This window comes from Notolepis coatsorum (assembly GCF_963971535.1).
Source record: "Notolepis coatsorum genome assembly, chromosome: 5".
Taxonomy (NCBI): Eukaryota; Metazoa; Chordata; class Actinopteri; order Aulopiformes; family Paralepididae; genus Notolepis; species Notolepis coatsorum.
In genome coordinates, this window is record NC_140169.1 from 171,744,532 (window position 1) to 171,770,852 (window position 26,321).

At 48.2% G+C, this 26,321-nt stretch overlaps 1 protein-coding gene across 2 annotated transcripts in view; it reads left to right on the forward strand.

Annotated features, from left to right (window-relative positions):
• klhdc3l (kelch domain containing 3-like) overlaps nucleotides 1-26,321 on the forward strand; it is an 81,495-nt gene that overhangs the window by 27,484 nt on the left and 27,690 nt on the right. For both annotated transcript variants that reach the window (XM_084315288.1, XM_084315289.1), the window contains exon 2: nucleotides 17,014-17,203. In XM_084315288.1, coding sequence (XP_084171414.1) covers nucleotides 17,044-17,203 — 160 coding nt within the window. In that variant the 5' untranslated portion in view covers nucleotides 17,014-17,043. The remainder of the gene's footprint in view (nucleotides 1-17,013; nucleotides 17,204-26,321) is intronic.

Sequence of the window (26,321 nt, forward strand, 5' to 3'; positions counted from 1 at the left end):
AGATAGACTAACAACATAGATTGAAGCCTGCATTTCTATACCAGGGTGCCTTGCCTACCGTTTTGCTGTTTATTTACGGCTTTCAGGTGAGGAGGAATTTTCATGTGTCGAGTCGGCTGTGATTTTGGAGACTGGGAAAATACAGTTTTCTTACCTTGTAGTAGTGACGTGAATATTTAGGAAAATAGCTTTAGGATCACTTCTGTAAAGAAAGACTTCGCTGTGGAAGAGAAATAAACCATTTGGATATCTTTGTTTTACACCGGAGCGGCTGTGGACCTTATTTTTCTTTATCAACGAATGTACTACTCATGAGTAAGCAACTTTAACCATGCAGTAGAGTGGAACGTCGGCCTTGATACGTATATTGTGCATGTGAACTTGACATGAAAAGAAAAAAGGTTGAAAAATAAATTAAAAAAGTGCAATTTTTTTTTAATTATTTTTCTTTCTTTTATGGTATCTCACATGAATGGATACTCTGTAGTACCGACGTGTTTTGGTAAGTACCTTTAAAAGTACCGAATTCGGTACCCATCCCTAAATTAAGCAATGAAGTTATAGTTTAAAGCTAAACTATATGTTTTTCTCTCTTGTTAGAAGAGGGATAACTTCTTCAGTTAGATTTGATTTGATCTTTATTTATCTCGAACATTTTCAACCATAAACACACACATTTGTAATAACACAAAATTAATAAAAACGAAATAAAATACAAATACATTTAAATATATCTTCCTATGGAGGGAATAATCAACATAGCTCAAGACAAATGGTTTTGTTCGAGAAGGGACAGAAAGAAGCAAAGATTATCTGGTCCTGCCCCTTACAATAATATCATATTAATATGTAATAAGTTATCTATCAATACATAGTTAACTAACGGAATAGATAGTTAACTAATCAAAGTATCAGAATGTTTATAGAAATTCCTGCGGCCTGCGGGCCATCCTCTCAGTCACACTCACAAGAGCACTCGCAAATTATGCTGCATGCATGCATATCATTGTCAAACGGTGCACGTCTCGAGTCGTGCCACTGTCGGTCGCTTGGTTGACAGTGGCACGCACGAGACCACAGCACAAGACCTGCGATAATATCAGAATGTTTCATAAAAATTCCCCCGGTGGCCATACTCTCAGTGCACGTCTCATGACAGCTGTCGGTGGCTATACCGGTCATCAACACCGTAATGACCAAATGACCAGGATATTCTTCATAGCATTAACTAGGCCTGCCACGATAACACATTTTGCTGGGCGATTAATTGCCCCCGAAAATATCGCGATAATCGATATTATTGCGACCGGTTAGAGAATTTTTTTTGAGACATTTATTTCCCAAAACTTTTATTTTGAAGCCCACCGCTCCGTCTTTTCCGGTGTTTTAGACTTTTATTTTGAAGCCCACCGACCGGACCGGAAGTATTGTTGTGATTATCCTAAGCAGAAACTATGAGCCGACAACTTGTCTCGTCCGGTTCTGTTTTTGAGCTAATGATAAAACAAATTGTTGGTGAACAACTAACTTTAGGTTAGTTTTAACGTTAGCTACTAACGTTAGATGCAACTACTACAGGCAATCAACGATGAGGAGGAAGCGTCAAAGAAGTATATAATAGAATAGCTGTGGTGCGTAAGCACTGCAGCACGACTCGAAACTACCGGAGTGTTATAATAAATTAATTCATGTTTAACTTGTCCCCGTGTCCAGTCCTTTGACTAGCCCCACCCGTTCATTGTAAACAATGATGCATGTAATTGTATTAACGTTATTCTGTGTTGTACTTGTAGCTATGCTATACGTTGTATTTCGTTTGTTAGCTATTTAGCTAATGTTGTTAGCATGGAATGAGAATCAAAGCTCTATCTTTCATCTTTATTTAGCAGTCCAGTTTCTCCGGGCAGTAGCGAGTAACTACTTGGGTCTAAAAATAGCTAACGTTACACTACAAATAATGCTACTTGGTTAAAAGGAGCAACACTATTGAGAAATGTAGTTAAGCTATGTGACGTTGCCCCACGGAGCTCCCGTGCTGTACTCTAGTAACGTCAGCGGCCCGCCTCCCAACACGGACAGTGACTGACAAGGGGCACTGGTTCCGCCTCATTAAAACAAACGCGCAAATAGCAATTAATCGCGCCCGTCAAAATCATTGCATTCATTTTAATTATCGCAGCAATTAATCGATTTATTGCTTATCGCGGCAGGCCTAGCATTAACACATTTATTGACCCAGAAAATGTGTAGTTTGACTGTTATTTGACACCAAAATTGATCTTCTGTTCAACATTCTAACAACAAACCCTAACCCAATGTTCGACACATTTGTACCACATGCACAGACCTGCTTGATTATTGCCCAAAATAGCATGCAAGTTGGACAAAGTGGGTATGTCTGGAAAGAAGAGGCTTGTGGGTACCTATAAAACCAATGTTCACTCTGATATATTCATGTGAACAGCCAAGGGACCTAGGTGAAAATCTAACATAATTTTGAATCATTGCCTATTAAAACCCCCTTTTCATTAATGAAAACGATACAAATGGAACGCTTAGCTTCTCTAGTTTACAGGGATACCAATACCTTTGTGTTCGCTCAAATATTGAGCGCGCTATGGACCAAGATATTTATTAATGGGCAGAACCTTGATTTTACATGGCGGCCATCTTGAAATCCATCATGATGACGTGGCCCCTACCCCAAAATGAAAGCTATGGTGATGGGGAACACGTGGACAAATTTGGTGCTTTTGTCCGGCGCGTCCACATTTGTTTGCTAAGCCACCGCCCTATAGGCATGGGCAGGGAACAAAATTTACTTTTTGACTTACCAGCCATTTGGCTGGTAGATTTTAAAAACGACCAGCCAGGCAGATTTTTTACCAGCCAAAAATTATAAATAGCTTTTTAGTATATAATACTCTCATATGCTATTTTCAATTAATATCATAAACACCATAAGGAATATTAGCATAATTTTGAGTGGACTGAAGGAATGAGTCAGCGTTAACACTTTGGGTGCCATGGGTTAAATTCATTATATACCATAGGTTGCCGGCTCTATTTGTCTATGGAGAAGTACCCCTTCTTTGCATGGCTATAACTTTTTAAATTCTATTGCTACATTGCCATTATTAGGGCCCATTCAAAGTCCTATATGTATTGTTCATTGTGTAGCAACGTTAAACTTAAACAGAGAGCTCAGTGGGTCCTCCTGGTGGATGTCAGGCCAGCGGAGGGGAAATATGAATCCGATCGCAGATTTTTGAAATATTGATATAAGGACGCTGTACAGCGTCCTCCGGCAACTTGAGCATGGCCGGGAATGACGCTGTACAGCGTTTTCCGGCAGTCAAAGTGTTAATAGTTTTAAAATGCAAATAATCGGGACACACACACACACACAGTTTCAACTAGGCTTGGGCGGTATCCTTTTTTTCACACCGTCATACCTTTATGACATAATACCCCGGTGTACGGTATATGATGGTATGACTTTCATTTTCATCAGCGGGGGGGGGGGGGGCAACCCGTGTTACCAAGTAAACAAATCATTGTCAGCTCTCAGAATGGTAGTCAGAAGCCTGCACCGTTAGCGTTAGCATCTAGCCTAGCCATGGCAGACTATTTGATTCCTTAAGGGCTCGAAATTGCCTGGGTTTTGGTCATATGCTCCCGAAATGCTCCCGTTATTTGGCTACTTCTATGTGCAGTGAAAACTACTCGAATGCTTTATAACCTAGTCATTGATTTAGTTCAGGGTAATCTAAGATTAGCCGCAGAGCTAACGCTAGTTAACGTGAGCTAACGCTAGTTAATCAAGCTCAGTAGCTCACAGAGAGAGATAAACAGCTGACAGCGGATAGTACAGGACGGTACAAATACAATAAAAAGGCGGGTGGGGGCTGTTGTGTAAACCTTGTACTCTTTAGTTCACATATAATAAGAGACGGATTATTTGCTTGCTCCACCAGTGCACCACAACGACACACACCAACTCTCGTCCCAACGCTTTACGGTATTTTCACAGCACTGTCGCAACATTACCGTAAAACGTGAACACCGTTGTGACCCACTCGCTCCACTAGTGAGGACTGGTCTCGCCCTCTGCTGGCGCGTGTGTGCACTACACTCAAAACTCCATTTCACTGTAATAGGAACTGAAGCGCATCTGTGATTTTGACGGTGACGGACGGTATTGATTTTCAATACCGTCGGGATTTCTAAATACCCTGGTATACCGTAATACCGTCATACCGCCCAAGCCTAGTTTCAACTCACCACCCCCACATCATATTGTAGTCTAGTCTGTCTTCAAACTTCCACTCCTCTCGAAACTTTCTTTTTCATCTGAGAAAGGCGCAGTGGGTTTTCTTTAGCGGCAGGCTTACTCCTTCCATATGGTTCCACTTCCACATATTTGTAATTGTAACCCATTTAATAATAATAATATTTACATTTATATATTTTATATATATATATATTTATAGGGCAACCAAGTCCAACCTTTTTACACTGCCATACACTGAGGCATCAGGGCATGTATACTTGCCCAGATGCTTGATCTACTCGCTGTACGTTAACTTTTTTTGCACATAGCACTGGTGCTACAGAGTTTGATAGTTTTGTAGCACAGGCCAAAATCTTGTAGCACAAGTATAAAACGTGTTATATTTGTAACAGTCAAAAATGTGCCTATTGTATTTGTGTTATTTAGTTGCAGTGCCATGTTTGGCTGTCATTTATCATGCTGATAAGTTGACGTCACACAGCCAGACACGTTACGTGTAAGGAATTATGGGATTTGGTGTTGGATGTATGGACTCTACTAGGGGTGGGAATCACCAGTTTCATCACGATACGATATCGATTCTTTGGACAACGATACGATATTTGCAAAACAATCTATTGTTTTTAATACAAATAGACCTCCTGTTCACTGTAAAGTGCCACGTTTTGATATATTGAGCTTTAAACTTCAAGTAAATTCTTTTGGAACTCACAACTCACAACACGCAACCTAAAACCCTTTCCTCTCCCAAACCGTTTCTACAATTGTTTTATGTTGCATGATGATCATGAATTCATTTATTATTATTATTATTAGGGATGTCCGATATTATCGGCCTACCGATATTATCGGCCGATATCGGCATTAAAATGTGATATTGGAAAATATCTGTATCGGTTTTCAAAAAAAAAAGAAAAAAAAAATTATTACATTTCTATAGCCTTTATTTACCCAGACAAGCAAGTAAGAACAAATTCTGATTTTATTTATTGTCAAAAGTATGCATAATGTTGTGTTAATTCCACAACAAGAGATATGTAATGTTAATTACCTGAAATTATTAAATTTTTTGGGGGGGGGAAACCCTGCATATATCGGTATCGGTTGATATCGGTATCGGAAATTAAGAGTTGGACAATATCGGTATAGGTAAAAAAGCCAATATCGAGCATCCCTAATTTATTATTTTTTTTTATATTTGAATATCAACATTATCTGTCCATCCTCAGTAATGCTCAGTTTACTATAATATACTCTTGACTTCATCGTCTTTCCAAACGCACGCACACACACAGAGAAAGGGAGAGTGCCCCCCCCCCCCCATTTCCCTTTCCCCAGTCCACACTTTCTGCTGTTCTCTATGGCCCTGCCTGATCAGGATTAGCTTGTTAGCTTACGCTAACATAACGTTAATTTCGGGCGATGTGGGCATAAAGGAATGGCGACGATGCAAAGCAAAAAAAAAAACACCACAGACTTATTTCGGGTCGCAAAATAGGCGCACTGCTGTGTAGCCCTGCTCTGCTTTAATGCCAGCAGACAGCACGGACTGGGCGGATATGATTCGCCGAGTTGCCACGGGATTTTCAAAATAAGAGTATCGATATGAACCGAACGTTGCTAGCTGCCGGAGCCATAGATATTATAGCTGGAGCTGCGCTTGGGGCGGAAATGAGACCCACCACAGGATTTTCAAAATAAGAGTATCGATATGTGTAACTGAGGGGTACAATTCCCTGACTGTATTGATAAGTATGGTATCATTAAACCACTACCGATTATGTACTTTAATTACTGGCCACACAGTACATGATATAGATATGATGAACACTTTCCCACCATGAAACGAAGTCCACACAAATGTATAAATCGAATATTTTATATAGCAAAGGGTATATACAACGTTCACTTAATGACATTTATGATTTGAATGCACTTGTAAGGCAAATGAGTATTCGTAGGCAAATCAACATTGAATGTCCAATCTCTGGTTACGCAGGGAGCAAATATGCAACCTGGTTCTTTAGGGAACTATAGCGATGGTACTTAAATGATTATAGCTGGATATACTAAAAGGGGGTCCCGCTGGTTGTAAGTCAGTAGAGGGGGGGGGTTAGGAGAGCCACTGCACCACACGTGTATCGTGGGTGAGGCTTAACGTCTTGCCACTAGGTTGGAGGGTAAAGAACTAAGGGCTAAAGGACTAAAAAGAAAGTTCTACTTTACTTGCGCCATATATATATGCGCTGTGAACAAATAGTATCATTCGTATTTCGCCAGACGTATTCCTACGCGGAACCGGGCTAGTAACGACATGTTCGTCGGCACGATTGAACTTGAACCAAGGGGCTTGGCTGCTGGCGCCAGGTTCTTGTCCAATGAGAGAATGAAACTATTATGGGCTGTTAGTAGACTAAAGGGATATTCAGTGTATATGTACAAGGAATATACAAGGGATATCAAACGATATACAAATACTACTAAATATATATCCATAAATAAATATATATATTCGGTTTAATCTGATCCTTCACAACAGCCGCCCCCTAATTAGTCCCACCTAATTAGCTAAGCAGAGACAGATTAACTGCACTGTCTACCACTCAAGGTCCGCTGTAAGGGTCAGTCAACTCACAAAGTCGTGGGGTCATGGTCGTCATCGATAGTGTCTGGGAGTCTGGGCAGTTCTATTAGCCTCGCCACGGGTCGTGTGTAAGTTCGCCCTTGGACGAGCACCTCAGCTGCTCGGACCTTGCCATCGGCACCGGTGATCACTTTGCTTACGCGGCCAGCCGGCCACATAGCTCTGGGTAGTGACTGGTCGATAATCATGACGACTGTTCCTTCTGTCAAATTGTCTCTCTTTTACCCACTTCTGGCGGGTCTGTAGAGACGGTAGGTAGTGGAGTAGAAAGCTGTTCCAAAACTTGTCAGCTAGTACTTGACTGTACCTCCACATTCTTCGGCCGTTCGCTTCTTCAGGCCTGTACATTGTCTGGGGTAGCGCGGGGTCCAGCCGCCCCATCAAGAGTGTGTTGGGGGTGACTGGGTCGACATCTGCTACATCACTTGAGACGTAACCGAGGGGCTTTGAGTTCAATACTCCCTCGATCTCCGTGAGGACTGTCATTAGGACTTCTTCCGCTACAGTCTGGGCCCCAAGCACGGTGTACAGGGCTGTCTTTATAGAACGTACTTCTCGTTCCCAGGTTCCACCGAAGTGGGGTGCGTTCGGGGGATTAAACTGGAAGTCAATCTGGGATGGAGCGAGGTGGGTCTTAAGTTCTGGGCCCATAGCTTGGAAGCTCTCTCTCAGCTCTCTTTCTCCGCCTTTGAAGTTTGTCCCGTGATCAGACAACAATGTAGACGGTTTTCCTTTCCGTGATGTGAATCTTCGGAAGGCCATAAGGAATGAGTCTGTGCTCATGGTCGGAAGGAGTTCGATATGTATCGCTCTGGTGGTCATGCATTTGAATACAATACCCCACCGCTTCTCGGTTCCTCTTCCTTTCTTTATGTACAACGGGCCAAAACAGTCCATGCCTGTGGAGTGGAATGGCTTGTCGCCGAGTCGGAGGCGACAGGGAGGTAGGTCAGCCATCCGGGGTATGCTGGGCTGCGCGCGCCACTTTCGGCAGTCTAGACAGGTTCGCTGGAAGCGTCGCACTGCTTCTCTTCCTTGAAGTATCCAATAGCGACGTCTGATCTCCGCGAAGACTCTCTCTGCTCCTGCGTGGTGTACATCCTCGTCGTATTTCTTTATGATCAGCTCTGTGACCTTGTGTCGGCTGTTCAAGACTATCGGATACTTAACGTCATCCGGTAGATCGGGGGCTCTCCGCAGACGACCACCCACTCTGATGAGATTATGGGCGTCGCTCTCGGGTGCCAGGTGGAGCAATCTGCTGTCTGATGGGACGGGCTTTCCTCCCTGTAGACAGTCTAGCTCATCGGGGAACGAGTCTCTCTGGGCTCGTTGTAGTAGAAGAAGTTCTGCTTCTTCGTAGTCAGCTGCTGAAATGTCGGCAGTGGACTGAATCTCTGGGTGGTGCCACAGGAATGTCCTTAGCTGCGCACTCTGTAGGGTAATGCAATCATCTATGTTGGGGTCTGTGGAGGCGACTGTGCTCAGTCCACAGAACATAGGTTTCTTGTTCTCAGCCTCCTCTTTACTCGCTTCCCGTGGGGTGGGCGTAGGCCACTCTTCTTCCGGGAGCTTGAGGAACTCTGGTCCGTCACTGTAGATGTTGCGACGGGTGAGGTCATCTAGGGACATTCCCCGGGTGATGACGTCAGCTGGGTTGTGTTTGGTGTCCACATACCGCCAGCTCGCTGCTTCTGTTAACTCTTGAATCTCGGTGACTCTGACTCCCACGAAGACCTTGTATCTGCATGAATCAGACTTGATCCATGTGAGTACTGTCGTGGAATCTGACCACAAGATTGTTCTGTGCACCGGAATGGTGAGTTCACATTGGATTAACGTGGCTAGATGCGCTCCTGCTAGGGCTGCGCAGAGCTCTAGACGCGGGATAGATTGTTGCTTTCGTGGGGCTATTCTTGAGCGAGCCAGGATGAAAGCAGTGTGTATCTCTCCTCCCTTCTCTTGGGCACACAAGTAGGCCACCGATCCATAGGCTACTTCGGAAGCGTCACTGAAGACGTGTAGATCCATCTTGCATGTCTCTGGCCTCACTGTGGGTGGGAAGTAGCTGCGGCGTATATTGACGCCTGGGAGTGAGCGGAGCTCCGTCTCCCACTCTCTCCATGTGGAGGCAAGGTGTGCGGGTATTGGGTCGTCCCAGCCCTGGTCCTTGTCCCATAGTGCTCGTACAATCATCTTTGCCCTGGTGGTGTAAGGTAGAATACATCCCAACGGGTCATATTGTCTGGCGAGTGTTCTGTACACACTCCGTCTGGTGGTCGGTATCGCCGTCGACCTTCCCTGCTCCGTGGTCAGGGGTTTGTGTCTATAGTGGAGCGAGTCTGTTTTGAAGCGCCAGACTAGTCCTAGTGTCATTTCTTGGGCTTCTCCTGGGATTGTCGCCATCCAGGTCTCGCTGCTGGCAGCCTTGTCCGCGGGGGAGAGGCTGCGCAATACGTGCGGGTCGCTGCTGGCCCACTGCCTGAGATCAAAGCCGCCTTTGATCAGGGAGGCGCGTAGCTTGAGTAGGAGAACCTCGGCTTCTTCTTGAGTCGAAACGCTTTGTAAACAGTTGTCCACGTAGAAACTGTTCTTCACACTGTGTCGGACCTCTTCATCTGCTGCTGGGTCCTCTGCGACGTGTTTCTGTAGTGCAAATGTAGCACAGCACGGGCTGCATGTGGTTCTGAAGGGGAGGACTTCCCACTGGTAGATGGCTGGGTGCTCATCTCCGATCCTCTCTCTCCATAGGAACCGCAGCAGGGGCTTGTCCTCCTCCACTAGTCTCACCTGCAGGAACATCCCTTTGATATCCCCGCTGATAGCCACCTTGTCCTGGCGGAAGCGTAGTAGCACGCCTAGTAGAGAGGGGCCGAGTGTGGGGCCGGGCAAGAGCTCTTTATTCAGATTTTGGGATCCGATCTGGTAGCTGCAGTTAAACACAATGCGATCCTTGCCGTTGTGGTGGACCTTGTGGTGCGGCACGTACCATGATTCGGTCGTCTGATCGGCCTCTTTAATGTCAATCTTTGTCACGTGTCCCGCTGTGATTAGCTTCTCAATCTCAGCGCGGTACACACTCTCTTGAGCGGGGTCTTTGGCTAGGCGCCGCTCTGTGTTCAATAGATACCGCTCCGTAGCGTCTTTCTTTGCGTGAAAGGTGGGCATTCCCTCTCGCCTCAGGAGTGGAGTTGCGTATCTCATCACTCCGCCGACTGTGACTCTCTTTGTCCCTTGCTCGAGGAGGTTTATGGCGTAAATGTCTTCTTTAGAACGAATGTCTTTCTTTTCGTTCTTAAAGGGCATTGTCTCTAGTGTCCATAGCCTCTCGACATGCTGCAGGAGAGTGGTGTCTTCTTCTGTCACTCTGGAGTGGAGGCAGCTAGTGGCTGCTGTTCGGTTGAGAGATTTAGCGAGGGGGCCTTGTAGTGTCCATCCTAGGCGGGTCTCGACTGCTGCAGGACAGCCTCGGGGTCCTGTATGGACCCGGTCTATCGGGACTATGAGGTCTGCATGGTCGGAGCCTATCAGCAGGGTCGGGGTGGCGCCGTCTATGAGCGGGATAGGTAGTTGACGCAGGTGCACATATTTATCCATCAGCTTGGCGATGGGGTAGGTGTACTGTGATAGTCCTATTTCTTGGCTGGTGAAAGCATTTGTAATCCTATACCGTCGCTCTGGCTGCCCGCTTGCTGCGATAGTGAAGGAGACATTCTCGCCCTTTATCATCTTTAAATCTCTTCTTATTGTCCGAATCGTCATTTGGTTCTCGCTCCCCCGCAGTCCCAGCTGAGCCGCAGCGGACGCGAGCAGAAGGGTCTTCTCTGACCCGTCATCAAGGACGGCGTAAGTGTCCATGACTTTATCTTGGTAGCTCAATGTTACACGGACTACCTTTAAGAGCACTTGGGCGCCGCTGCTGCTGGCGGGGTCAATGTACATGACACTTGCCTTGGTGCTGCTCGATGGTGCAGGTGCAGGCTTTCTTCTGTTACTGTCGTGTAGGACATCTAGGTGTGCTCCGTCACACCGACTGCACCTCTTCTTTAGGCGGCACTCGGCTGCCATGTGATTGCGCGCACATCGGTAACAGCGCCTGTTTGACTTTATCCATTGACTCACTTTTCTGCATTCATCTTTGTGAACAGGTCACATTGTGACAGCCAGTGTTCCTTCTCGCAGTACGGGCACACCATCTTCCACTTCTCTTTTCTCGAGGGGGTACTGTGGTTCTTACTGCTCGGTACTGATTCTGATTGGTGCATGACAGTCACCGATCTTCTTCCATCGTTTATTCTCCTGGGTCCCTCTCTGGAGCTTGGTGTGCTCCGCCCGAACGTATCCAGTCGTAGGCTGCTGACTTCTCTCGCCAGGAAGTCGGCTAGATCGAGGAGGGATGGTTCGGGACCGTTAGGATCACGGTGGTCTCTCTGCCGCCTGAAGCGCTCTTGTCTGGCGGGTGGCAGCTTCTCTAAAATCCTCTCGACGTTAGAGTTGGCGTATAGCTCGTGCATACCCTTTTCCCGTTGCGCTCCCAGCATCCCTACCAGGGACTGCACTTTTATAGACAGGTCGTCTAATGAGCGATTGTCTGTTGCTGGGGGTAGGCGGTCAATATGCCTTATCTCTTGGATTACGTAATCCCATATACGTCCATATCTCTGGTCCAGCGCTGCTAGAGCCGCGGTGTATGGGGTCGTAGAGGTGGCATAGGCTAGCGCTATATTGTGCGCTCGCGGTACTTTCAGGTGCTTCAGTAATATTGCATACTTGTGGCGTTCATCAGCGACATCCACCATCATTGTCTCTAAGCACATCCGGAGCTCCGTGTACTGTGCTCGATTCTCATAGGTGAAGTCTGGAAACGTCGGTGTGGCAATGTATGACGCCGTGGATGGCTGATACATCGGCGAGCGTTGGGGGAGAGACCTCCTAGGCGAGTCTCCTCTTGCGCCTCTCTGTGGGCTGGTACCGGTAGGGTACCATGGCCCGCTGGTCCAGGTGCTATTCCTCGGGGCTGGTCGTGCGTCGTGCTCACCCGTGAATAGAGTCGGGGGTCTGTAGCGCAGCGCCACGGGGGTATAGCCTGGGCTGTACTGGACCTCCTGGTCCGGTGGAGTACTGTGCTGTCGTCGGGCTTGGTTCTCCTCCTCTCCCTCTTCTTCTTCTATCAGGTCCTCTAGATCCTGTAGTCGTTTATTTAGCTTCTCCGCAGTGTATGCCGCTCCTTCCTTGTAGCTGGGTCTCGCTTGGACCGGTCTGGGAAGGGGGTCTGTGGGGGGTATAGGCTTGGTCTGTTGGTCAAGTTCAGGGTCGCTTGCTCGGTTAGGAGACGCTGCCCTTGACTGTTGTCTCGACGAGTTCCTTGAACCCCTGGCGGAGGGAGAGGGTGTTGCCTTGAGGATCAGCTGCTCCATTAGCTGCGCTTGTAGCTTGTCGCGCTCGGCTTGTAGTCTGTCGCGCTCGCCCTGTAGTCTGTCGTGCTCGGTTTCGCGCTGGATGAGAGCGAGGTCGCGCTCTGTTTCTCTTTGGGCACCGGCAGCGGCACGCTGGGTGTCTGCTCGGTCTCTTGCCATATTCTCTTCCGTCTGAAGGCGTCTCATCTCCAGGCGTATGCGCTCTTCTTCGCTCCGTTGCTGTGTCTGGAGTCGATCGCGTTCACCCTGAAGTCGATCGCGTTCACCCTGGAGTCGATCGCGTTCGGTAGAGGCTGTCAGGCTGACGAGGAACGCCTGTGATAGCATCCTCTCCGCTTCGCTGGGGGAAGACGGTTGTAGAGGTGAGCCGCTCCTGGCGGTACTCGTTGGGGAGTCCTGGAGCTCTATTTCCTCGGCGCTCTCCTCCTCTTCTTCCGTGCAGAGTTCTCTCTCTGTAGGGTTGTCTTCCTCCCGGGGCTGGTCGGGGACTACTTCTTCGGTATTGGCGGGGGGTAAAGGCATGTCAGCTCCCTCCTGGTCCCCACCGTGAGCTTGGTCAGTTACATTAGAACCCACTAGGGCCTCTGTGGTCGGGGTAACCTGGTCGTTAAGGTCAGACATAATTTTACTTTCTACTTTTACCGCGTTTACCGTTTGTCGAAGGCTAGGTAGTTGATTGACAGCGTAATCCTCTAAGTACTGAGGTGTCTGTCGTCTGCGCCGCGGGCGTTCTACGTTAGGAGGACCGTTTCGTGGAGTGTTCATCATAGGCCATTTCAATATTAATAACACTATATTAATATTACACTAGTTACCATCCGGCTCGAAGGACCAATTGTAACTGAGGGGTACAATTCCCTGACTGTATTGATAAGTATGGTATCATTAAACCACTACCGATTATGTACTTTAACTACTGGCCACACAGTACATGATATAGATATGATGAACACTTTCCCACCATGAAACGAAGTCCACACAAATGTATAAATCGAATATTTTATATAGCAAAGGGTATATACAACGTTCACTTAATGACATTTATGATTTGAATGCACTTGTAAGGCAAATGAGTATTCGTAGGCAAATCAACATTGAATGTCCAATCTCTGGTTACGCAGGGAGCAAATATGCAACCTGGTTCTTTAGGGAACTATAGCGATGGTACTTAAATGATTATAGCTGGATATACTAAAAGGGGGTCCCGCTGGTTGTAAGTCAGTAGAGGGGGGGGGTTAGGAGAGCCGCCGGCGATATCCCATCTGGCCAACGATTTCTTGGAAGAATTCAGAGTGCTGAACACGGTGCCCACAGAACCTCGGTCCACAGATGAATACAGCTGGGCCCTCTTGTAGACGGTAGCTGCCGGTCCACAACGAAGAGACGTGAGGCGACCTCACTCGGGGTAGAGCGCCGTCTCACCTGGGCTCCTCTCGGGGGTAGTTCCAACACTTACCAGTGTTGGCTGTTATCCATGGCATAATCAAAGCACCCAAAGCAAGTAGATAATCCAAGCCGTGTAGGGCTTGCCGTCGTCCGGGTAAGGTAATCCAATGTGCAGGTCCACTCGTCCTGGCCCAGAACTCCTCGGATGAAAGCACCACACGTGGTCTGCCCAGCCTGGTTAAGACTCTAGATAACGCGAGGAACGATGGGGGTACTGCTCACTTTATAACTCTAACCGAACGATGCACCATACATAATAGACTATTATTAACTTAATAGAAATACGTCCCACTCGACGGTATAGTGCCAAACTATGACAATTCAACTATTAATCCACACGATGTCTCAATGCCATTCTGAGGCCAAGTTGACCATGCTGCACCACACGTGTATCGTGGGTGAGGCTTAACGTCTTGCCACTAGGTTGGAGGGTAAAGAACTAAGGGCTAAAGGACTAAAAAGAAAGTTCTACTTTACTTGCGCCATATATATATGCGCTGTGAACAAATAGTACCATTCGTATTTCGCCAGACGTATTCCTACGCGGAACCGGGCTAGTAACGACATGTTCGTCGGCACGATTGAACTTGAACCAAGGGGCTTGGCTGCTGGCGCCAGGTTCTTGTCCAATGAGAGAATGAAACTATTATGGGCTGTTAGTAGACTAAAGGGATATTCAGTGTATATGTACAAGGAATATACAAGGGATATCAAACGATATACAAATACTATTAAATATATATCCATAAATAAATATATATATTCGGTTTAATCTGATCCTTCACAACAATATGAACTATTTTGTTACCCGCCAGGTGGCGCGCAGACCTCTCATTTTTACTCGCCAAACCTTAAATCTGCCTGCCATTGGCGCTTGGCGGGTACTTATTTTGTTCCCTGGGCATGGGCCAATGTGTGAATTTGGTAGTATGTGCTATTGCACAGATGTCTGTCCCTTAGTATGCCCATGATATGATATGATATGATATTAGCATTTATAATGCGCCCCCCAGCCTATTTTTACATCGGTCCGGGGAGCAGCCCGGGGAAAAAAAATAATATGAATAAATGGACAGGACAAAGAAACAGGGAACCAGGCAGACGGACAGACAGAGAACATAAGAACACCTCAGACACACAACACAACAGCAAAGTGATCATCCAGAGCGAAAAGGTGGGTTTTAAGCAAGGCCTTGAATGTCTGTATGGTGTTGGCAGATTTGATCTTGAGGGGGAGCTTATTCAGTGTCGGCGCCATCACTGCAAAGGCCCGGAAACCCTTTGTCACAAGTTTGGCCCGCGGGACCCTCAGACATAGTTGGTCATTTGATCTGAGGGACCTGGAGCTGATGTGTTGGACCAAGAGTTCCTCAATGTAGGCCGGAGCGAGACCATTGAGGGCTTTGTAGGGCTATCTTAAATACTTCAAAGCTTCGTTCGATGGGCATGGGATTCGAATGGGAAAATAAAATATTCTATTTGAAATCTTTTTTCTTTTTTTTTTGCAAAATCAACTCTGCCTCTCTTTGTTAACTACAACAATCAATGCTGTTTGTTATTTAAGATGAGGTCGGACTCAGCACTGACAGATTTGTGTTCATTGTGCTACTTTTATAAAGCCTCAAATGATGGCTTACAATATTTCATGAAAGCAAATTGTTTCGTTTGTCTAACATTTAAAAAGGTTTAAACTTTACAGCACTGACAAAGTTGAACAAAGTGCTGTACAAGTCCCACAACATAAAAAAAATAAGATTTGAATATTATTATTATAATTTTGTTTATCTCGAAGCTTCGAATTAAAATCGAATCTCTGCCCCGAAGCTTCGAATGCCAAAAAATTATTCGAAGGTCAGCCCTACTCAGGAAAGTAGACTCTCTGTTGTGCCTTCTTCACGATCGCCTTGGTGTTGGTTCTCCAGGTCAGGTCATCCTCCTAGTGGACGCCCAGGAATTTGATGACTGAGACTCACTCCACGCATCCCCCGTCGATGTACAGTACAGGGGCTGTATGTCAGTCTTCTTCCTCCTGTAGTCCACGATCATCTCCTGGGTTTTTAGCTTATTCAGCTGCAGGTTGTTAATTTTGCACAGGGCTGACAGCTGCTCTACCTCATCGCGGTACGCGGTCTCGTCACCTTTTGAGATACAGCCCACCACGGTGGTGTCGTCAGCGAACTTGATGATGGCATTGCTGGGGTGGACTGCGGTGAAGTTGTGAGGGTGTAAATCGAGTAAAATAAGTGACTCAGCACGCAGCCCTGGGGGGGATCCGGTGCTGAGGCTGATGGCTGTGGAGGTGTGGGGGCCTATCCTGACCATGGGTAGGGAGGTGTGTGAGTGCGACTGGACGGTAGTCGCTCAGGCAGCTGATGGAGTTCTTCTTCGGGGACCGGGATGATTATGGAGGTTTTCAGGCAGGGTGGGACGATGGCCCCGGACAGGGACTGGTTGAAGATCTTACTGAAGACCAGTGATGCCACAGATTACTTGTAAAAATAATCTGATTACTGATTACTCTTTTAAAAAGTAATCTAGTTACTTTACTGATTACTTGATTATCGTAACTAGGTTACGAAGTCGCCGTCGTCCCCCCTGCTGCTGCTGCCACAACATAAGAATGACAACAGTTTTTTTTAAATAATGCTTTATTGAAAGTGCATAATGTCATAAATCATGATTGGCTGCTCAGACAGGTCATCATGAGACGTCATCAGCCATCAGGCCATATAAGGTCACAGCTGTCCACTGCTCAGGCACTCCAGGACAGTGGTTCCAAAACTAAATAAAATAGAAAATGTATATAATATAATTTTAATTAAAAATATAATTGTAAAACCGTTGTGTAATATAAAACATGGTATTATAGTTTGTTATTCTCTCAAATTAGGCTTATCATTATGGGTAAATTATGAGATAGTAACTAAATAGTAACAGAGCCACTTGGAAAAGTAACTAATCAGATTACTGGCTTGTAACAAGTTAGATTACTATTTACTGAAAAAGGTTATCAGATTAGAGTAACTAGTTACTTAGTAACTAGTTACTTAGTAACTAGTTACTGGCATCACTGGTGAATACCCCCGTCAGCTAGTCGGCGCAGTCTTTCAGTGTGCCCTGAATGCTCTGAGCTGAGCCATCACATAATAAAACATTTTCTTGATCATATTTTTACAAATCGTCATACTTTTTTTGTTCCCGTTGTTCCTCAGAACATGGTTGCATGAGCTGTGCCTGGTGGTATGAGTAGGAGGAGCCCGTGCCTGTGGACCCAGCTGCCCCAGATCGGTCCGTCTCCGTGTGATCGCCACAAGCACGCCTGCTGCACACATGGTGGGGACGTGTACGTCCTGGGAGGCCGGAAGAACAACGTCCTGAGGGACTTCTGGAGGTACAGTGTCGGTAAGAGTGACATGCATTATTCTGGCAGAATCCAGTCAAACCTTTACCTCTGTTGTCTTTAGGGCTGTCCCCGACTAAGGATTTGTATAGTCGACTTGTAGTCGCCAAAATTAGCCGATAGTCGACTATTAGTCGACTATATAAAAAAATGAAAAAAAATGAAAAAAAGTATAATATATGTAGCAGGGTGGATCATCCCTGCTTTGTGGGAACGGTTGCTGGCAGTCACAAGGTAGCAGGACGCAGTAGAGCTCCGTCTGACTGCACCCTCGTCTTTGGGCCTGGAGCGTCAAACTGGGGCCCGGCAGTGGGAGTGAATGGGGCCCGGGATTTACCAACCTTGTTTGGTACTCTGGTCTTCCTCGCCTCTCCGGGGTGGTCAGCAGTACTCCCCAACTCGCTCTCACTTCCCCCAATACCTCCGTTAACCCTCCCACACCTAGTGACTGATATATGAATAAATAGATTCGTTCCTCCAGCAAGCAGTACCCTCCCTCAGTGTCACTAGAGACCTTAATAACTGAAAGGGGAAGGTGGGTAGGAAAGGGTTAAATGTATTAATGTTACCCGCACCAAAAGGGTTAGTGTTAAGGCTCAGGAATTGACACGCACACAAGACTCCCATCTACATTTACATTTACATTTAGTCATTTAGCTGACGCTTTTATCCAAAGCGACTTACAAGTTCTGTACGACAAGCCATCAGGAAGGGCACAACTCTATCAGCTGAGTAACAATGTTCATCAAAGTGTTGAGTGCTACAGTGTATGTTAGTTTATTAGGACAAGTGCATGACAGTATGGTTAGTTAGGGTTAGATTTTTTTTAATTTTTTTTTAATTCAGATAATGGTTGAAGAAGTGCGTCTTTAGTCGACGGCGAAAGATTGGACGTGTTTCGGCTGTCCTAACTGGGGTGGGTAGTTCATTCCACCATTGTGGGGCAAGGACTGAGAATAGGCGACTTCTCTTTGATGACCCTCCCGGAGCTTGGATAGGAGTAGGTCTGAGGCGGCTAGAAGATGCAGAGTGTAGGGGTCTTGAGGGTGTGTAGTTAGAGACCATTGACCGGAGGTAGGCGGGAGCGGTTCCCTTTGCCGCACGGTATGCTAGGTCGAGGGCCTTGAAGCGGATTCGTGCAGCAATGGGGAGCCAGTGCAGGTCCCTAAGAAGTGGGATGACATGGGCCGACTTCGGTAGGTTTGAGATCAGGCGGGCCGCTGCGTTCTGAATGAGTTGAAGAGGCTTAGTGGCAGTGGCCGGGAGGCCAGCGAGTAGTGCGTTGCAGTAGTCGAGGCGGGAGATGACTGTTGATTGGACGAGGAGTTGGGTGGCTTCTTTTGTCAGGAAGGGGCGGATCCTTCTGACGTTGCTCAGGAGGAATCGGCAGGTTCTGGTTGTCGCTGCGATGTGAGCAGAGAAGTTCAACTGGTCGTCGAGGACAACACCAAGGTTCTTGGCGGTCGGGGACGCGGTCACAGCTGTATTCTCGACTGTGATGGAAAGGTCGGTCAGGGGGGAGGATTTGGCTGGCAGGTGGAGCAATTCTGTTTTGCTTAGGTTCAGTTTGAGGTGGTTGGTCGTCATCCAGGCGGAGATGTCGGACAGACAGGCCGAGATCCGCTCAGAGATGTGGATATCTGAGGGAGGGAAGGAGAGGAAGAGTTGAGTATCGTCGGCATAACAATGGTAGGAGAAGCCATGAGACGTGATAATGTTACCCAGTGATTTATTGTTGAGGGAGAAGAGAAGGGGTCCTAAAACCGAGCCCTGGGGGACACCCGTCCGCAGGGCGCGGGTGGCCGACAGGGTCCCTCTCCATGACACTTGGTAGGAGCGGTCATTGAGGTATGATGACAGCCATGTCAGCGCAGAGCCAGCCACTCCCATTCCTGCGAGGGCCGCGAGGAGGATCTAGTGGTTGACTGTGTCGAAGGCTGCAGATAGATCTAGGAGAATCAGGACAGAGGAGAGGCCTTTCGCTTTTGCTAAGTGAAGTGCCTCTGTGACCGCAATGAGGGCTGTCTCTGTGGAGTGACCAGTCCCAAAGCCTGACTGATTAGGGTCTAGGAGGTCATTCTGTAAGAGATAAGCAGTAAGTTGGTTGGATACAGCACGTTCAAGTGTTTTAGAAAGGAAGGAGAGAAGAGAAACAGGACGGTAGTTGCCTATGACGGTAGGGTTCAGGGATGGTTTTTTTATGAGGGGCGTGACTCTGGCTTGTTTTAGGGAGGTGGGGACCACCCCCGAGTTGAGTGAGGAGTTGATGGTTGCAGTTAGGAATGGGAGGATGTCCGGTGCTATGGTCTGGAGGAGTGGGGAGGGTAGCCGGTCCAGCTGGCATGTAGTCGGACGGTTCGACGTTACCAGTGTCAGGGTCTCGGCTTCTGTAATGGGAGAGAAAGATGACAGAGTGAAGGATGAGGTTCTCGATTCAGCATTTGGAATGGGTGGGGGTTGGGAGAAGGAGCTGCGGATGTTCTCCACTTTTTCCTCAAAGAAGATCGCAAAGTCTTCGGCAGAGAAAGATGAGGGAGGGGGGTGGGGGGGGAGTGAGGAGGGAGGACATGGTAGCATGCAGTTTGTGAAGATTCTTGGCAGAGGCCTCGATCCTATGGTGAAAGAAAGAAGCTTTGGCATTAGTAATGGTTTTGGAGAATGTTAACAAGAGGTTGTGATATGTGTCGATGTCAGCAGTGAGGCGTGACTTTCTACATCCTTTAGTGTTATTTAAGGACTGGTCAGTTACAAATATTCAATAGCAATGGGTCAAATGAAATGTAGTTCTCCTATTATTCGAGTTGTAACTCAATACCTTGCAAACAACTGATATTGTACACCCAAATAATATAGACTCAGATATTGCAGACCCAAAGATAATAGACCCAGATATTGCAGACTCCAATGTAACTGACTCATTACCCACGTCTGGGCTAGTACCAATAATAATACCTCTCTAAGGCTTTACATATATGGCAGTGTTACGTTACCCCCAAGAAGAGAAGGGTTAACTGGATGGGAAATTATTATGAATGAACAATAAACATACACGTTATCACACTCAAATGAAATGAAAATGTGGGCCCACTTTACCAAACAAAAGTCCTAACTAATGCCGGCATGAAATGTTTGTGGGGTACCCCTATGCACTGTGGTTAGCAACCATTATCTTCGCCCGTAAGCCGCAACACACTGTGTAATGTACGATATGATCTTGGTCACCGAAGTGCCACTGTACTTAGCCAAGATGGCGGCCTCGCCCTCACCACCACTCGTCCGGGTGGTAAGATGGCGTCGAGCGCTCTCATCCCAGGAGCTAGCAAGCTGTGGTAGGCAGGGGGGCAGTAGCAGGCTGGAGGCGCGTGCTGGGTGGTGGCGACCTCTGCTGGAGAGGCGGCGTCCTCTGCTCCGACGAGACGAACTCCCGTGCTATGCATGAATACGGTCCAACAGTTTCATACATTAGATCGACAGTCGCACACATTAGACCAACAGTTTCACACACTCGTTCATGAATTGTAAACACTGTTCAACAAACACACTCTTCAGCACGTAGTCCTGGCGATACCGAGCGGGTAACCGACCTCTAGTGCTCCTCTGGGGCCGGATTGGTCCGACTCCCCCCTCTCAGATCCCGTGTCCGTCTTCTTGCCCTCCCGGGTAGCAACACGAGAGGATGTAGGTGGGGTGGAGTCACCAAGGGGGGAATCATCAGACTCGGAAGAGCTCTGTGCAGGTTCATGCATCCTCCAGGGGATCCGCGCGCGCTCCCCCCCGCCTCGGGCAGTCCCGTAGGTGCATGTCCTGGGGCCCAAGCCTTCGGGACCACGTCTCGAGCCGGGGCACACCGTTTACACTGTTGCCTCCAGCCCTTCACCTCGGCCGCCATCCCTGTCCAGTAATAGCCCCGCTCCATTAACCCTAGTCATCATCATCATCATCATCATCATCATCATCATCATCATCATCATCATCATCATCATCATCATCATCATCATCAAACCTTTATTTGAATAGGCAGGTTAATTAAGAACAAGTTCTTATTTTCAATAACGGCCTATTTGGGGGTAAAAAGCCCCCTAGGGGAAAGGGGATGGGGATAAAATCAAATAAATAAAAATAAAACACAAAGGAACATTATTAAAAAGGCAGGACATACATACAGAGCAACAACTGAACTGAACAACAACTGGCGGACAACAGAACAATAGTGGCAGCATGGTGTTAGCACACGGAGAAACATCTACATGAGTGCTCTAGGGAGTTTGTTAAAGTTTCCTTAAACAATCGAATTGAAATAAACGTTTCCATATTTAAGGTTTTTTGTAGTGTGTTCCAGCTATCAGCTGCTGCGTACTGAAAGGAGGAACGGCCTTGTGAGGAGTTGGCATGGGGGGCGTTTACCAGGATATATGTGGCTGACCGGGTGTGGTAATTTGGGAGTGGACGAGGGTGGACTAGGCGAGTAAGGTAAGGGGGATTACGGCCTAGAAGTGTTTTATATACAAAGGCCAGTCAGTGGATGTTGTGTCTAATCTCCAGGGAGGGCCAGTTTACTAGGGAATATAGCTCGCAGTGGTGGGTCCTGTAGGGGGCATTGGTAGCGAAGCGAATGGCGGAGTGATATAGGATATCTAAGCGCTCTAGATCACCTTTACGGGCCAAGCGGTAGATTACATCGCTAAAATCAAATAGCGGCAGGACAGTCAACTGGACCAGGGTGAGTTTAGCAGATCTAGTGAAGGAGGAACGGTTCCTATACAGAAAGCTAAGCCTTGCTTTGACTTTGGCCTAGTGTCCCGCGTTCGCCCAAATGTCCCCCAAGGACATGTTGAATCTCGTATACGTGCCGCCGCAGTGCCCCCGGCACCACCAACTGTAGTATCTCTTCTCCATCTCGAGGGTCACTAACTCGCCTGAATAGCACCTTATTCTTCAGACGGAACCGTTCCCACTGCCCGTAGAACTTACGCATGAGCGGGCTCACCTCTTGCAGTTGCACTCCGGTGGGGTGAATCCCTTTCATCACCGCCTCCCGTACGGGCCCCACCTCCGGGTCTTCCACTTGGAATTGCCGTATCTCGTCCCAGCTATATCCGCCGTCTCCCTTCTGGACCGCTATCTGCCTTACGCCGACCACTGGGATCCCCGACGGATCGGTCCGCTTCTCGGGGCTCCAGCGAGCACGGACGGAGGCCGGCCGACCCCACGCAGCCCGGAGCAAGCAAGCCCGAACTCCTTCCGCCGAAATCGTTACGTAACCTTCGCTGTTGACTTCCGGCGGCTCCCATGGGCTCACCTCTTCGGTTGGCCTTGCGACCAGGGCGGGGGCCTGCGGCGGGCCGGTCCGTGCCTCGGGCCTCCGGCGAGCACAAACGCCTTCCGCTGGGATCGCTAGAACGTCCTTTTCTGTGTCCACTACCTCTGGTCCTGGTCTCATTGGAATGTGCGACCGGGCACCAGCGTGTTCCGTCGGGCCGGCCGCCTTGGTGGCGTATCATCCGGCACGTCACCACACCTCCCTCTCCAGCCCATCATCTGGCGGTCGCCAGGTCGGACGACCCGCCGGCTGCTGTGTGAGTGCCGCCCTGTACTTGTGGGGGAGGAACCTCACAGCCCGGTGCTTCCGTCAGGCGTGGTTTCCCATCGCGTGGGGGCACTCGCGGCCGATATGGCCGGGCTGTTGACAGGCGTAGCAGATCAGTCTCCCATCCTCGCTCCGGCGGGGTAGTCTGCGCGGGGTAGAGGGCACGTCTCCCCTCCGTCGGCTTCCGGCGAAGCCTCTTTGGGGCGTGTCTCGCTCCTGGAAGAGCTGCTCCAGGCGCGCGCCCAACTGCTCCTGGCCGGCGAAGAGCTGTCGGATGGACTCCTGGCGTGCGGCTATGTCCAGAGGTGGCTCGCGTCTCTCCGCGGCGACACCGTGTATCATGCCCCGGGCGGCACCCCTCGCGGGGGGCAGGACCACCTCCTCTTCGGACCAGTCGATCGCCGCCAGCATCACTTGGGGGAACGTCCGCGTCCCATCTTCCCTCACATACCTCCGCATCTCCCGCCTCAGGGTCTCGTCTCTTAGGCCCACCACAAACTGTTCCTGCAGCAGGCCGGCGGCGTCGGCGACCTGTGTGGGCGCCCGACGTCGTAGGTGACGAATCCTTTCCTGCAGGTCGTAGGCGAATTGTCCCACAGTCTCCCCGGCGGCCTGCCTCCGGTCGTAAAACTCCCCCAGGCAGACACTGACAGGGGCCTTGTCTCCATAGGTCTCTTCGAGGAGCGCAAACAAGCCTTCTGTGTCGGGGGCGGTTCCCTCTGTCAGGAAGCGCACCGTCTGTTTCGCCTCGCCTTTCAGGTGGAGCTGTACGACCTCCACTTGTTCCTCCGCCGGCACTCGACTGGCACGGAGATGGGTCCTCATTGCCTGGATCCAGTCCTCCACAGGCAGCTCTTCCCTCTCCTTTTCCCCTCCAAACTCACTGCACTTCCGCTCCCGCTGGACGTACACGTGTGCTTCACGACGGGGCTCCTTGATGATACGACCTCTCAGGTTCACGTTCAACGCCGAAGAGACTGTTTCTCTCCACTTCCGTTCAGGTGACTTGCTTCTTCTCGACGCCTTCCTCCTGCACTCCACCTGCCACTGCCGCCCCCTGCTGGCCACCGCCCACCAGTCCCACAGGAAGAACTGGGTGAATGTGAATATGATTCAGTTAGTGTTTATAATCCATATTCCAGCCGGTGAGAGAAGGAGAAACTTGCGTCATTGTTCAGGAGAATATCAAGGGAAACCGGTTAACATGTCTTTGTGCACCAAGGGGAGATAAAAGGTTAAGTCAGCACTTAATAATAGTCGAATATTCAGGATGCTACATATATATATATTTTATCATTCTATTTGGGCTGTGGGGGGTGCTTAATGTCTGAAGGAGTCGACGGAAGGCTCCTTGTTCTCTGCGAAAGCATGCAATTGGTCCACTGATGGATACATCTTGATATTTGTCTAGTCTAGTGTGTTCATTAGATGGGTGAAATCCTCTTTCAGTGCCTGTTTTCGTAGGCAGTTAGCCTCTGGTATGCGTGCCATTAGCGTTAGCCACGCTTCTAGGCCTCTTTCCTTTTGGAAAGAATGATAAAAAAATTAAGATAAAAGAAATTATATATATATATATATATATTTTTTTTTTCTTTTTTTTTTGCATTCGACTAAGAGGTTGTCAGTCGACTACGGCTCCTTTCGATCGATTAGTCGACTATTCGACTAATAGGGGTCAGCCCTAGTTGTCTTAAATGTTTATTGTGGACTTTATGTTTGTTTGGCCACATGGATGGATAATAAAGTTGTTTAGAATTTTGTATGGGTCTCGCTGTCATCATCACGTTTTTAACGTTGAACCCACTAATTCCAAGCAGCAGTTACTATGGCAATGCAGTCAATGTCGGCTCTCAAGTCCAATGTGATGTCTATATGAATCTATATATCTATATGAATTGAAAATGGGGGACCCTGATGGAAACAAGACCAACGTCTTTTTCAGGTCTGCATCCCCTTAACAATTGTGTGTATTGAGCCGTACTGTATTGTACCCATTCTGCAATCTGTTAAATAAAGTTCTGTATCACACTAGCTCCCGCTCTGCGTCTCATTGCATATATCTCGCTTCAGCATATATACACCGAATAAATTTCAAAATGTACCTTTAAATGCCAGCATTTATCTGACCACACCCCCATACGCTTACCTATATAAGCAGGGGTGGTGCCACACACTCATCTCCTTCTCAAATTTCATCACAAGCAACGTGTTGCTATATGCCCACTTGACGTGGAGAAAAATATTACTCTGAGGAAAGGAAGAACAAGGAGATACGTTGACATCATATCTTTATTTTCTCTCTCACTATTTTCGAGAAAATACGGCGATATTGTCTTCGTACTGGAGTGTCTGGAAGATGATGATCATTCTAAAATCCTCCACCGGTTTTCGTATTGGGAGCACGCCGCTGCATGCCTCTCAACTGCAGTTCCTTGCTGTGTTGGTTGGGGTGAAACCTTTCAGGGCACAGCTGAACTGTAGGACGCGCCGCTGTTGTGAGAAGCGGTGGGTTTCAGGTTGGGTGAGTACTGTTTGCTGGCAGGCTCCACTTGTCTGTTAGTGCTATGGGGGCTAATTGACAATGTTTATGAAAACCGGCCCCAGGCTAGGGTCCTTTGTTCAGCCTCTTAGGCGACAGAAGACCTTGGTCTGAAGCCCATTATAGTTTTAACTAGTGGGCCGCGACCATTAACACTGGTGATCCCTGTGTTTTCTGGACGAGTGGTTATCTCTCTGTCACCGTGTAGCCCCTTCTTTCATATCCAAATGAGAGTATTCCTTCACGAGGAGATATGGGCATAGATGTTCGATAGCGGAAGATCTATGTTCAAGTCAGCTACACAGGCCAGTTTGGGTATTGTGCTGGCTCCGTCGGGTGTTGGTAAAATCACCGTTGTAAAGCTGTGTTGACATCTTGTTTCTCTTTTCTCTTAAAAAGTGAGGAGGGTTTCAGAACGGCGGCCTGTCTGGGTGAGTGTTATATCATTGTGTACAAGTTCAGGTGATAGCTGCTTAGCTTACGGTTAGCCAGTCAGCTGTTAGCTGCGGCGTTAGCCTGCTGGGATCACTGCGTGGCCTACATAGGTTGGGCCTACTGTTAGCCAGTCAGCTGTTAGCTGCGGCGCTAGCCTGCTGTGATCACTAGGAAACGTTAGCTTGCTGCTATCGGCCAAGGCCCAGCGCGGGGTAGCTCCGGCGCCTCGCGCGCCGCCGCAAGCTCCCCTCTGGTCGTGTGCGCCGTTCGCTCGGCGTCTCGCGGGCAGGGGCAGTAGTGACCGACGGTTGGAGCGGCCGTTAGCTTAATGCTACTCTGTTGAACGTGCTTTGATTATAACATGTTTTAAACACTCTTGACTACGACGTCATCTTTGACAGAGGATGTTCGTCGAACCTGCCCTGGGCCAGGACGGCAAAGCCTGCGTCAACAAAGGGGACCGTAGCGACGGGTTGGAGTGGCGACGCTGCCCAGGTCGAACAACACAGGACGGCTGTGTTTTCTACGGGGCCTTGAGACTGCACTTCGTTGATCTACA